General features: G+C 43.5%; 1 protein-coding gene across 1 annotated transcript in view; it reads right to left on the bottom strand.

Annotated features, from left to right (window-relative positions):
- Positions 1–2,254: 2,254 nt before the first annotated feature.
- Burs (Cuticle-tanning hormone bursicon) overlaps positions 2,255–14,647 on the bottom strand; it is a 50,452-nt gene continuing 38,059 nt past the window's right edge. Inside the window, exons 2-3 of the mRNA XM_037429605.2 lie at positions 3,160–3,409; positions 2,255–2,547 (exon numbers count right to left, since the gene is read on the bottom strand). Coding sequence (XP_037285502.2) covers positions 2,335–2,547; positions 3,160–3,409 — 463 coding nt within the window. The 3' untranslated portion in view covers positions 2,255–2,334. The remainder of the gene's footprint in view (positions 2,548–3,159; positions 3,410–14,647) is intronic.

The raw sequence follows: 14,647 nt of genomic DNA, 5'->3' as shown, positions 1-14,647 counted from the left end.
GGTGTTCGTCCATCAAGGCGAGCACCAGCGTTCGCTGAGCCTCGGAAACGCGGATGAGCCGCTGCTGCTGTTGGCTATTGGTGGCATTGCCCTCCGCCATGATTTCGCTCAACTGAGCCAATGACTTTGAAAGTTGCGCCGTTTAGATTTGTAGTGGTGGAGATATGAGAACAGTAACTGCCTGAAACAGGGTTGTAATTAGCGCCACTACTTACCGTCACGCTAAATTTAGCGTCACTTCAAAACAATAGCGGAAAAAATATGTTTGGGTTGTGCCGTATTTCTTATACGTATGAAAACTAGTGCTAACACATTTGGATAGTGAGCAATATTAGTTAAACATTTTTCAACACGTCACAAACACTTTTTACTTTGCTATACGGTCCCAAAGCCGACGTCAAAATGATGTGGCAAGCCTTCATATTCCTCATTGGCTCTTTGCTTCCCCTCATTTTCACGACTGCTGCGGACAACCCAATTTTTGACGTCACCGACGGAACGCCTTTGTCTGGATTTAGAATTTGTATATATTTGCACCACTGATGCCGGAGGCCGTGCAAGACCACGTTGCCTGCGCAAAGCTTTCGGCCAGCATCAGTGCAATCGACACTAAAGCCCGAAACAAATGCAGCGTTTAGGCTGGTGCACACCGGTGACTAGCAGCTGTCGCAATGAGAGTGCTTTGGCTAGTCGCTTCCTGACCAATTTTTCAGTCGTGCGACTGTGGTCGCAAAGCTGCTGCAACCAATCAGCGACGCTCATTTTTTGTTGTTTGTTTTTTTATTGCGCTGGCGAGAACGGATAAAAACAAGACATGCGGCGCGCTCGGTTTCCTCCGCTCACTCCGCTGGCGGCGATCAGCCTGTCGGCGCAGAGCTCTCACTGCTAACAAGATCCGGACGTGACTCTCCGCTATTGCGACTTCCAGTCGCTCGCATGCAGCCTCTGCCGGTGTGAACATCAGTCGCTTTTTGGTCGCCAGTCACAAATGGTCCGCGACCGCTGCTAGTCACTGGTGTGCACCAGCCTTTTCTGCCAGCGTTTACCCGACGCCGCTTCCCTCGGCGTCATCGCGTCAACGCCGCTAGAGAGGGTGACAAAACATATAAGGAGCGCTAAGGCCAGCGTGAGCTCAGCGTCGCAGAGTGCGTCTAAGAGAATGAACCCGAGACCCGCAAAGCAGTGTCCAGTGTCCGTCAAAGCAGCAAGAAGAAATAATCCTGAAAACCGGTTTGACGTCTTATTTGCAGTTCTGAGGTGAAAAAAACTAATCACTGTGCCACTAAAAAGTTTTTTTTTTACTTTTAGCACCAGCTGTTGATGACAGAAAGAAACAGAAACTCGCTGATTACGGCCTCTGAGCTTCGAAGATGTTGTACGTCTTTGAGGCCGCATATTGAACCTTTACACTCAGGCCAGCTGACTCTACCGATGGACTTGAGCATGACACTCTAAATTGGTTCGAAGAAATACCGAGCGCTTCCTGTCCTTCTAAGGAACAAGCTAAATCAAATGCAAGCATAGGTTGAGAATTTTCGGGTCACAGAGAGCACGGCGACGACTTAATAGATCTGAGGCGGGCGGCAGCCATTTTGACAGCAGCAAACGATGATATTACATAGCGTAAGTCACTGACAGCCGTGCACTGATTGGTTCTCCATTCGTCGACTTGCTTCCGGCATCGGCACCAGCGCTGCAAATACCTTAATCGTCCAGAAATGGATGCTTCGGACACCGGCAGCATTGGCGCTGAGTGAAACCGGAGCACCAAACGCCGGAAAAAACGCTGCACATGTTTAGGGCTTGAAGAAGAGTAGATGATTTTTTGCCTTTCAACAATCTTAGGCAATGCGCAATGGGCCATGTGGCTTAATTAACTTTTATTTATTCATTAATTCACATATACTTTCAGCTGACCTGCCTCACCGCGGTTCTCCCTCTCACGATGCCTCTGGCTTCCCACTTCCTACGCAACGTGTTTTAACGGACGCCAAGCACCCCAGCACAAAGTCAGCAAAGACAACTTCATTGTAAGTGAACATTGGTTAGTTTTGAAGGGGACGAATCTAGGTTGAGGGCCCTGATAGCAATTTTTTGTACTGATTCGGCCTGCCATTGCCTTCAAATTAGTTTTTAGTGTTCGTTCCAAGTAAAAGGTTGGGGGTAAGCAATAAACATTATTAGGCGTGACAAGTTAAGCTGATTTAGCTGGTGATAGATGCTTCTCGACGAATTCAATAAATAAGCTGAACCATATGTGTCGCTAGAAAGTTTATTGTGCCTCAAACTTGGAAATGTTTACTTGTTTTAGGTCGTCTGGTGAAGGAACAACAATCAAAGTCCAACGAACTCTTGCGGCAGAACCGAGGCTTCGTCTGGTGCTGTGCATGGTCGGCACATGCACTCCACTGGCGCCCGGGTGACCAACTTGCGAAATTTGGGTCCCGGGCCTTTCGGGCAGAACACCGCTTTCGTGGCCTCGCGCTCACCCATCTCCTGGCAGCACATGCACGACCGCTCCACCTGCCAGTAACGGGAGCCGGACACCTGCGAGTCACAACGCACGCACACAGTCTGAACGTGCTTCAGCGAAAACTAGACAGTACAAAACGCTTTTTAGCACATTCGGTTTTTGCAAAAAATGAGAACACAAGCTCTTCGCACTTTGAGAAAAGACTTACTTTGTTTTCTGAGTGATGTTAATATTTTGAATGAGCTATATGTAGTATACGAGTGAATAATCCGTTTTAATCAGGTCATTACTGAAGTTTCCCTAATGACTGGATGGCTGCGTCTAACAAAGAATAACGTCAAATGAAATATTATTCAAAATTTAATGTCTACTGCTCCTATCAGGATCACTGCAAAACTATTTTCGTATAACGTGTGCTCATCTTTCAAGACAGGTGCATTTGACGAACTGGAACGACATGATTCACCGCCACGGCAACCACTGACCACAAAATAACAACCAACGCAGCAAGAGTGTCAAAAACTACAGTTAACGTCCATGAGAATGTAGATGTAGTGAATCTCGCAATACAATAACACCTATAGCTGGGTAAAAAAGCACACAATTCAGATTTTAGAGCTATATACAGGCTGCGAAAAGGAAGAAAAAACATTGCAATTCATATTCAAAGCATGGCTTACGTGTACCTGGACGTAGGAAGAGCACGACCCGTGGCAGGCGAATGACGGTATGGGTTTGGGCTGGCACCCTGGCTGCTTGAGCACGTGTATGACGGGCCGCAGCTGGCAGCTCTCCTCGGGACCAATGGCGCAGTCGATTGGCACAGCCATCACGGTCACCACCACGAGGAAGACGTGCACTACAGTTGGTGATCCGCAACAGCTGTCCCAGCGGGACAGCCTGTCGCGAACAGCGCGCGTCAGGAACATGTCTGACCTGAACAGCACACGTGAAAACGCCTTTGAAAGGTACCAATTAAGTGCTAAGTTACTAGGGAAGTTTATTACCAGATATACGCCTAGAAAACTGCCTTTTATTGAACAACTAGGATACTCACAGTGTGACGTTTCTAGATGGAGATAAGAAATTAAAATATTTATAAGGTCAAAGAGGAAGTCGATGTAGCTTCTATTTTTTGACTAAAGTAGGAACAGCCTTTATTATAACGCACACTACTATGAAATTGCCAGAAGATTCTGTGAAGCCGGGCTGACAGCTGCGTTCTAATAATGAAAATGTAGCTAATTCAGTTGGAGTTATTCGCTTCTTTTATTTTGTTTGAAGGGGCGCGAAGCACTGAACCGAGGGCTTTTAGGTACAAGAACAACGCGCGATCAGTCAACATCTTTCTGTTTGTACTGCAGGTTCTGATAGTTAGTTCCACTTCTTAACGTTCCTTACGTTAAGATAACACACAAAGACTGGAGCAGCAATGTGAACACCACGTACCGAAATGCACTGCCTTCTACAAATGGCATACTCGATTTTGTCAAGCGCCGGCGCAGTTTATACTGCAGAAACACCCCCTGCAATTTGACACTCTACGCTACGCCACATATTAAGCCACTTTATAAGTGCGCCAAACACATGCGCATTAACTACGAAGTATGTCTTAGTGCAATTAGGATACTTGAACCCTTTTTGTCGGTCTGTCTATTTATCTACCTAGCCACTTACACCTGAAAAGTTTTATGGTCATCTCCTGAAACTGTTGCACGCCAATATCGGCACGGGTGGACAAGAGTATATGGCAAGCACGATGCACCAACCATTTTGAGAATGGCGTCAAATGCATGACGTGCTTGTGATGAAACGTTTTTTTCCCGCTCTCAAGTAGAACTGGCATATTACCATGGCCAACACTATGTGTATATGCACTAAACGTGACTCACTCTCTATATAAAGACTGAAACTGGGAGTATCCGTAGTAGATATCTTTTTTACAGATACTACGGTGCATGCGCCGCTACAGAAGGTCATATCATTCTTTAGGAGTTGGTCATGGAAATGTGTAAAAAAAAAAATCCAAATATTCAGCAACGACCTTCAGCCTGTCATTACGTATTGCATATTGCAAATTAGTACATTACAGCAATGGTCATCTATCAAAAGGTCAGTGACAGCTGTGATATTGGTGTATGTACAATGTCCATTATGGTTGCAGTGTTAAATATCCGCCTGCTTAGTAGACCAGCCGCGGTGGTAAAGTGGCTAAGGTACTTGGCTGCTGACCCGCAGGTCGCGGGATCGAATCCCAGCTGCGGAGGCTGCATTTTCGATGAATGGAAATATGCTGTAAACTCGGGTGCTCAGAATTTGGTGCACGTTAAAGAACCCCAGGTGGACGAAATTTCCGGAGTCCTCCGCTACGCGTCTCTCATAATCGTATGTTGCATTTGAAACGTTGAAACTCACATCATCATCATCAGCAGGAGCAGCAGCATTATCAACACCATCATCATCATCATTATCATCATCAGTTAAGCTGGATTATTGGCCTTTTCCCGCCTTTCATTATGGAAAACTCTATGTTTTACCTACAACAAGCTGTCCACGTGCTCCTGTAGACACGTTCACTCGTGTTTTCTGGAAGAGTAACGCAGTCTACGTACAATTCAGTATTGTTTCGGTTGAAAGGACCATTTAGTTTCAGCGGTAGGCTTTTTGAGGACGAGAATTCAGTGACTTTCTCATCTTGGACTACCGCAGCTGTCGGTTTTGTATTGGTCTCATCGTCTTCACGCGACCACCCAGATACTGGATAATGATAGAATGATGCTGCTTTTATGAAAAAACAACGAATCAGCTGAAACCCATCACATATTACTCGTCCAAAACCAAAACTCTTCGTTAGTCCGCAAGAAAACACAAAATAATCACTATTTCGGTAGTTGCATACGTGTATTGGGTCACGACGCAATATGCGTGTATTTTGTGACGACGCCTCAGTGGGCATGGCTATGCCGCTAGAAAAATGGGCTAATGAAACGATTATTTTATGCTGTACAGGCCGTTTTGTTCATCCTTGCCGGGCTATCGAAACCTTGCCCTTCCAGTAATGAGGTTTCGCCAACTTCAATTGTCACTGCTGACTGCTGCCAATTGCCCTCATCGAATTGAGACAAGCTGAATACGCCTGCTTTAGAAGAATGCATGTGCATGACGTCATTGTTGGATTGCCTTTTTAAAGACAGGCTGCACAGTTTATCCTTCAGTGGGCGTGGCAAAGCGACTGAAAAGATGCCGCTAACTAAACGTTTCTTTTTTCCTGTACAGGTTAGTGTTCATTTTCAAATAATAGCACTGGAGATGAAATTTTCCATGTAATTGTGCAGTGCCTACTGACATGTCTTAACATTGCGTATGACTGTTATTTTGTTTGAAAGTTATCGCTGTGAGGAGATCTGGAGCGAAATCCCAAAGTAACTGTTGATGAGATGTATAAAGAGCTTTTGAAGATACAAAGTGATATCCGGGCCAAGCTTGTATGCGTTATAGCACGTTTAGAAACAACGGAATCAGTAGTAGGCACCTGTGTAGTAAGTCTGAATATTTTAAAGCAACTGTTAAACAACCACAGACTTGACGGGGCGTGAGTTAATCGATTCAGTATTCTGTAGATTCCATTCAGCAATCAATTATTATTCATCACTCTAAACTGGTTGACATTGAGAATCCAGGTCGACGGATTACTCTTCTTACATTCGGTATTAGCGCCGCTGGCAGTGAATCTGAAACAGAACTATTTGAGAAGTTATTGAAGGGCGTATTTCATGATGGATTCGGGTGAATTGCACGTCAATTGCAAGGATTCACAGATTAGGCAAGCCGGAACCGAGCAGTCGTCCTGGTGTACTTCATTTCCAAGATTATACGGAAAAGCAAGCTGTGTTGCATCAAGCACGAAAGCTGAAGGGAACCATAATCTATCTTTAAAATATTTACTGCCCTAGCACCCTCCGCCCAACAAAGCTACTATGAGCAACCGCTAAGGTGAACAGAGAAAGCGATAGCAAGGTTGCTCATGTTCATGATAAGGTTGCATTGATATCACCTTTTTTGTGGGGGGGGGGGGGGATGAGTCGCCTAATGATAGCAGGAAAGTGTCACATGAGAGTGAAGCTAGCGCTTAGGAGAGCACCAACTTCACTTATTTGGCTTTCCTTCAACGCACGCAATATAGCCAATCAAACTGGACAGCAAGAAAATATTTTACCCGCACGATCCACATGTGTAATAAAAGAGTCTTGGTTGCATGAGCCATTTATGATAGCGAGGTAGTGCCACCTAATTACCAAATTCATCGATGTGGTCAAGGTTCTCGTGGTGATACAGTGGCTGTCATCACCAAGCATGGCATTGATGTAGCCATTGCTGAGCATATTTTAGTTAGAGAAAGTCTGCTTTTGAAATTTTTTTCTTGGTATGTCATTTTTTATCTGTGCTGTTTATCGATGTTCTACTACTGAGGATTCTTCTGTGACTGATTTTCTATTTACAACTAGTATGCCTACCAAGCAAAAATCATATTTCCACAGGTAATTTCAACCTCCCAGCAGTTGAATGGGATGATATAAATTATGGTTTTTCTTCTTCAGCTGACACACGTTCATACGTAATGTTTCTTTTGCCTTGAGCAAATGGTATGACACCCCACAAGGGGGAGTTACATAGTTGATCTGCTATTTACAACAAAATTTTTACAGGAGTGACTACCACATTTGAAACAAGTATTTCTGATTATAGAATAATATTCTTTGTTTAGGATGTATTTATCAACGTAAATCTTTGACAACGCCAGTGGAATGTGTGGTATGAGATTGCAATTGAGCAGATGATGTTGCCGTAATTGTATATTTAGATACGTATCTCAACACATCTCTTAGTAATGCTGGTAGTGCCTGGCAACGGTTTGGTGGTGTTGTGGACTTCTGCACAAAAAACTTTGTACCGCTTAAATGAATATGAAAGCGATCACATAACACATCACTAAACCGTGAAAGTACACAGGTAGAAAAAATAAAAAGGTTGTGAAGAAAACACAAGACTCGTACGCAGTATTTTTCGGAACTCAAAAACTTGTAAAAGAGTTAGCCATGCTAGGCCTTATATTTAATGACACACCACCGTAGTTCACCAAGTCGTACTTTTATAAATTTTGGCGCTGCCTTGAACAAAGCAATGAAGAAGTTTCTGAATTACTAGTTGAGGATATCTCAATAGCTGCTCCGCCACCAATTGCTGATCATTTTAATAAATAGTTTGAAAGGGCCTTTTCACAGAATCACAGAATTATAAACTGGCAACCTAATACCTATAACCCCAGGTGATGTTCTCATAACTTGTGAGGGAGTTCTGCAAAAGTTACTTAAGGTTAATTCTAGGACATCGTCATGGACTGACGGCATTGTTCATTTATTTCTACGTCGCTATGCAGAACAAACTACTGACATTCTTACTGCCCTTTTTAAGGCATCACTCAAATGTGAGGAGACACTGGCTGATTGGACTACAGCTCGTGTTGTGCCAATTTTTATAAAAGGTTACCGCCATTTCTTGTCAAGCTGCCGTCGTGTTTCTATCACTAGTAGCTGCTGTAAAATATTCGAGCATGTTGTTTCCAATTGCGTTAACATGTTTTTCATGAGAAAATGATACTTTGTCGTCATATCAACAAGAATTTCTGAAACTTATGTCTACTGTAACTCAGCTTGTGCCTACAGTGCATAAGTTTGTATTCGTTCTGAATATATATGGGCAACTGATGTGTTTATTTTTAATTTTAGTAAGGCCTTTGACAAGGTGTCTCATGGAAAGTTTTTGTTTAAGCTCGGAAATATTGGGCTTCTTTCGAAAATTGTTAAGTGCATTCACGTGTAAGCAAAAAAAACTGAGAGTCAATTTGTTGAAGTCAGCGGTTGTGCTTCCTCTTCTTTGCGTGTTTCTTTTAGTGGGCCACAAGGTGGAGTGTTATGCTCGTATTATTCCTAATTTTTGTTAATGATTTATTTGATGTGGTACATGAGGACATATCTATTCGATTATTCACAGGCTATTGTGTTATTTCTAAAACAAATATGTTCTGTTAATGACCACATGTACTTCAGCAATCTCTTACAAGTATGGATGAGTGGTTCCAAAACTGGAGTATGGAACCTAATAGTGACAAAACAGTTCTCGTGAGGAAAACAAGAAAGAAAGCTCGCAGCGTTTACACTCATTGTCGCCGCAATAACCCACTCAAAAAGTAGAAAAATACAAGTACCTTGGAGTCATTTTAACGAAAACACTTGCATGGTCAGATCACAATCTAAATATATGTACGGCTGTACATAGAAAACTGTGGTTCATTAGAAGGAAACTTGAATGCTCCACGAAAGAGGCCAGATTATTGGCTCACAACGTTTGTATTAGAAGAAAGCTTCAATACGCTTCAGTTTTTTAGGACCCTCAATGTAAAAAAGATGTTGTCTTGCTTGAAAACGTTCAACGAAAGATTGTCAGATTCATTTTCAGCAACTATAGAAGACATGACTTGCCAACACAAGTTGAGCAACCTAATGGCAATCAAACAATGAAACCTCACAGGAAAATTATTCAGTTAACGTTCCTACACAGAATTGTTTCTGGTAAAGTTACAAAAAGTTTTCCCAACTGTGTAAACATGTATCTTCTAGAAAAACAACACAGACCCATGAATATTTACTTGTGCCAGTTTTTGCTCGTACTACTGCTTTCGGAAATAGTTTTTATCCAGGACTATTGCTGACTGAAATTCCTTACCCATGAAAACTTTTAAATCCAAAGATATTGAAAAACAACTCGAAGCTTTTTTTTGTCTAGTTTAGTTTTGATCGATGTATGAATATGGCGTGTTGGCAGTGCCCTGGTGAATTATTCGTTGACTTTCGCTGTGTATGCTCATTGTTTGTATGTCATAACATTGCTGGCTCTTAGCCAACAGTCGTCTGATTATGTGCTGAGACAGTGTACAGCTTTTTTACTTTTTCTTGTTGTTGCCCATTCTGCTAGGGCCTAATATAGGCATGCAGAACCTGTAAATAAGTAAATAAATCAATAAAGAAAAATGAATAATTTACTCTTTCGCTTATCAAAATTGCACATATCTGCGAAGCTTAGCTTCAGAAGCTTGTTAATATAGCTCCTTAGAGTTGAACGTTGCCGCTTCTTTTTTGTGCTCATAAAGAGGAAAGAGAGAGGCTATCACACGTCACCTTGTGAACATGCGTAACATTCTCGCCTAAACGCAGGTTCCACTTCACGTTTTCTACTAGAATACGCTCCGGCTGCTCCGCCAATGAATGAGAACCAGTACTGTCCTGTGGCACCACGTCGTACCTTCTCCCCTTTTTCTTTAGTCCGTGCACTACCTCCAGGATAAGCATCGGCAGCGCGTCTTGAGGAAAGGTGCGTTGAAAGAGCTAATCTCGGTAGACTAGGTCTGTTCCATGCCAGCCAAACGACTCCTATGTAGGGAAGCCAACTTTAACGTTAAACCTCGTGTTCGCGCAGGCCCTTTCGCTAACACAGCGGAGAGAGGTCAAACGGAACGTCACTCGCTTGCTTGTGCTCATATGTGTTTTGCATTTTCCGGGAGAAAAACATATCTCAGGTTCGAAAAAACCTACCCCCCACCATCCCAGAAAAATTTCTGAGAAAGGAGGGGGGTTAGGTGGAAGTTTGCCCAAAACTACAATTTAGGCACAATGACTGAGAGTATGCTAAGAAACCAGATAGTGTTCCGAATTAAATCAAAGAATTTGCAAATGCAGCTAACGAAAAAATACTTGACACTGAGGAAGGCGGATTTATTGGCGCTGGTCACAGAAGCCGCCAAACAAGATGCCAAAATAATTGCCACGGCGTCAGCAGAGCAAGAAAACACTTCTTTTATAGTAGAGCAACAGCATAAGTCGGCAGCTCGGAAGTTTTAACGTCCCAGTCATGAAAACAGTGAAAATACTGTGTTATACCGAAATACGGCATGCCCGGTTCACAATCTCATGTGCTTTGGATGCCCCTTACAAGGGCATTTGTTACGTACGTGCAAACAGTAGAAAACCACGAACCAAACGACGGGCGTAATAGCGTCGGATACAAGTGGTGAAAGCGATAGGGATACGTCGTAAATTTTGTCCGTAACCACTTTTAACACGCTGTTACTGTCCATTCAAGGAGTTTTCAAGTGAAATAGAATGAAAATAAATATGGACATAGACACCAGTTCTCCAGTCCGTGGTACCGAAGAACAACGTCCACGAAGCTCTCCGTCAGCACTGGCCACCTTCAGACCCTTTTCTAAAAAATCTCATCTTCAGCGTGATTCCAGTACGTTTTTTGCACTGGTACATGCTCGGAAAACTGGTGCACGCTGGTATTTACTGGTAGTTCACTGGCCGCCAGGGGAAAGTACTTCACTGGGCGCCCTGGGTATTTACTGGTACTTCACTGTGCGTCATGGTACTTCACTGGGCGCCATGGGTCGCACTGGTAGGGGCGCTGGCTTAACCACTGTGATACTGCAGTGTGCACACTGGGAAGAACTGAAAGCGCTGGAATTTTCACTGGCAAGCGCTGGTGCATACTTGATGACGCATTGTTTTTACTATCGCAGCTTGCACATTTATGTAACGCTTTCCATGGTATATTTCGGCGTCATTGAATATAAAATGCTTGAATCGACGGCACGGATAGATGCTACGCTAACAGATCCCGGGCATAGTCCTGGCGCTGGACGCAACTTCTAAGAGAAGCATGAAATTGTTTATGCCACCAAGTTGATGAAATGTAAATGAGCTCTCTCAATCGCTTCGCAAGGTTTTTCAGTGAAGGCGAGAGAAACAGCTGTCGTTCGAATCTGCCACACCGCGTAAATAGATGTCTGGTGATGCTTATCTTTCCGCTTACTTAGGGTAACAGTTAGAAATGTCCCAAAGCTCAAATGCAGGAACTTCAACCATCCCAATTCACCGCGTCGAAAGCTGTCTTACTCAGTGCCCGTCCCAGCGAGAATTATAGGCCCATCGTTCTGGCCGTGTTGGTGAATCTGTTACCTGCGCTTCTTGCTTCGTCTACACCCAATTTTACAGTGTAAAAATAACTTTGAAGAATAGTTTAGGCATCCATAAACCTAAATAAAATATGTTGCCTTGTGTCGACGTCAACACAAAAAGCGCTGACGATTGATGCATCGCACTTCCAGCCACGCATGCAGGCCGTCACCGAAAGCAGCCGGTCGCACATAACCAGTTCTTCTCTGACTGATATGTAAGAACACGTCATTTCCAGTTGGTAATTTGGTACGCCTTCGTGAACAGATTTCTGGCACACGTTGTCAGTGTGTCAGCATTAGTATTTCCTTGGATGTTTTTTTTTTAGTTATTGGTGTTGATATAATTGCAAATCTGTACACTGGCACGCCCGTTGTATACTTCTAGCAGAGGCCAGAAACCCAGCTGTCGCTTGGTATTGCCACTATGAAAATACATTTCTGACAATGATTGACGTTCTATTTGCTTCATTTATACAGTTTAAGCAACGGTTAGAAATGCTGCGAAGCACAAATGCAGAAAATTAAAGCATAAAAACTCAGCTGCGTCGAGAGTGGCCTTACCCAGTGCCCTGTCCCAGCGAGCATTAGTCCTATCATTCTGGCCGTGTTGGTGTACATGCTCCCAGCGCTTTTCGCTTTGAGTAGGCACAATTCTAAAGTGTAGGAATTAGTGTAATTGATTGATATGTGGGGTTTAACGTCCCAAAACCACCATATGATTATGAGAGACGCTTTATTGAAGGGCTCCGAAAATTTCGACCACCTGGGCTTCTTTAACGTGCTCCCAAATCTGAGTACACAGGCCTACAGCATTTTTGCCTCCATCGGATATGCAGCCGCCGCAGCCGGGATTCGATCCCGCGACCTGCACGTGAACATCCAAGTACCTTAGCTACTAGACCACCGTAGCGGGGCGTAAGAATGAGTGCAAATGACTGTAAAGTTCAGTTCAGATATCACCGAGCCTTAATCAACCATTTTTGCGCGTGTGCGATGCCCACACAAGGAGCGACGACGATCGATGTGTCGTGCTTTCAGCAACGCAGGCTGGCACTGAAACCTTCTTTCTAAACGCAGTATCCGGTACTTCTCTGACCTGTATGTAAGAACAGAAAATTTCAGTTGGTAATTTGGTACGCCTTAGTAAATTAGCCCGCTGGTATACTCTTTCAGCGGATCGCTTTATTATTTTCTTCAACGATTTCGTAGTTGCAGGTATTGATATAACTGCAAATATGCACACTGGCACGGCAGATGTATACTGCTATAATGTCGCTAGTGCAAAAAAATTACTCAATATTGATTTGTGTGAGCACGTATTAACCGAATAAGGCATTTTAAATCATCTGTACATGTTGACCAGTGGAATGTGCAAGAAGTGACTATCAAAGAAAAAAGAAAAACAATTGGACGCAAAAGCCGACAATATGTGGCTGCTCCTTCAGCCAATTTGAGATTTTTCAGAGTTAAGGTGTAGATTCCTAAAGAAACTTTGCGCTCTTCTTAATATCCACATTTCATTCATTGCCCGGAAGCCATTGTACATTGTCGAATTAACACGCAATTGTTGTTTGAAAAAAAAGCTTGCGTCAGTCTGAACTCTGCTTCTTGTAAACAGGAAGGCGAACTGTGTTTTTTTTTGGATTATCAGTCATTTTAAAACCCAATCACCATGTTCTGGCGTGTCTTAGAGGGTAGAGAATTCGCATGGGAATTCGAAGGTTACGAGTTTGAATTAAGTCTTGGGGGAATTTATTTTTTTCCTATTTTTTGTGTGAACATGAGCAATATCGCTTCTTTTAATTCTCTAATTATTTGTTTATTTATGACAAACGGGCATCCCCCGTTTTAACTCTGGGAAGCCATTTTGCGCAGAATACACAGCGCTTGCCAGCGCTGATACCAGCGTGATACAGTGCTTATAACCAGGCATGGTGCTGAACGATAGGACACGATGGCGCTGGTTTTTGCAATAGAGGAGGCATCAAAAACCAAGCTGTCTCGTTACCACTGAAAGCTTCCAATTCTCAGAGTGCTGCCTCTGCAGGTTTCCTACGAGGCAGCAATTGTTTTGTACAGTTTAGTGATGTTAGGCTGCCATGGGCCTAATCTCCGTGGTCGTGACTTGTTACAGAAGCTGAATGGCGAAGGATACTCCCTCTGTCATGTTGATTCACTCACAGTTACCAAGAGCACGGAAACTACCATCGAAGAATAATTTGCAGACTTTTTCCCAGAAAGCATTGGCCTCGTCAAGAGACCACCTGCGCGTTTCTGCTCGGGCATGGATCACCGCGTAAATTTTGCAGGGCAAGAAATGTTCTATTTGCATTGCGCGAAAATGTTTTGAAAAGTTAGACAGATTGGTGGCCGAAGGAGTTTCATGACCTGTAATGCACTTTGAAGGTGCCACGTCGATAGTCTCATTGCTAAAAAAGAATGAGGCAGTAAGAATTTGTGACCATTTGAAAGTCACGTTCAACACAACGGATAGAACACTACACTACCCACTGTCCATGATAGATGGCATAGTTGCTAATTTGCGTGGTGGTGAGCATTTCAGCATCTTAGACTTGAGATTTGTGTATGACCAACATATGACCAACCAACGCGACATTTGGCCGAAGACTCCGGTAAGTTGACACTTATCCTCCCTCACAAAAGCTTTTTTTGATACAGTATGCTGCCTTTTGGTATTTTTTTTTCGCTCCCGCAATTTTCCAGAAAACACTAGCAGCCCTCTTGTGAGACGTAACTGGAGTGCAGGCACACCTGCACGGCGTTCTCGTGTCGCAGAAGAACGGAGAGCACAACAACCTAAGGTCCGTGTTGCAGTACTTCCTCGAAGACGGTATCAAGCTGCGTTTTAAAAAATGCAGTTTCCTTAAGCCACTCATAGCTCATCTAGGCCATCGTATCGATGTTAAGGGTTCACATTCAATCGAAAAAAAGAAACGTCAAGGCTATCAGGTTAGCTCCGGAGTGGCGGAGCATTAGCGAACGTCGTTCATTCGTAGATTTGGTAACGTTTTATAACAAGTTCATGCCAAACTTGTCCATCATGCAGGCACCATCGTACAAGCCTATGTAAAATGCAGCCA

Source organism: Rhipicephalus microplus, chromosome 1 (genome assembly GCF_043290135.1).
Source record: "Rhipicephalus microplus isolate Deutch F79 chromosome 1, USDA_Rmic, whole genome shotgun sequence".
Taxonomy (NCBI): domain Eukaryota; kingdom Metazoa; phylum Arthropoda; class Arachnida; order Ixodida; family Ixodidae; genus Rhipicephalus; species Rhipicephalus microplus.
The sequence above is the reverse complement of the archived record's forward strand: the minus strand, read 5'-3'. Positions and strand labels throughout refer to the sequence as shown.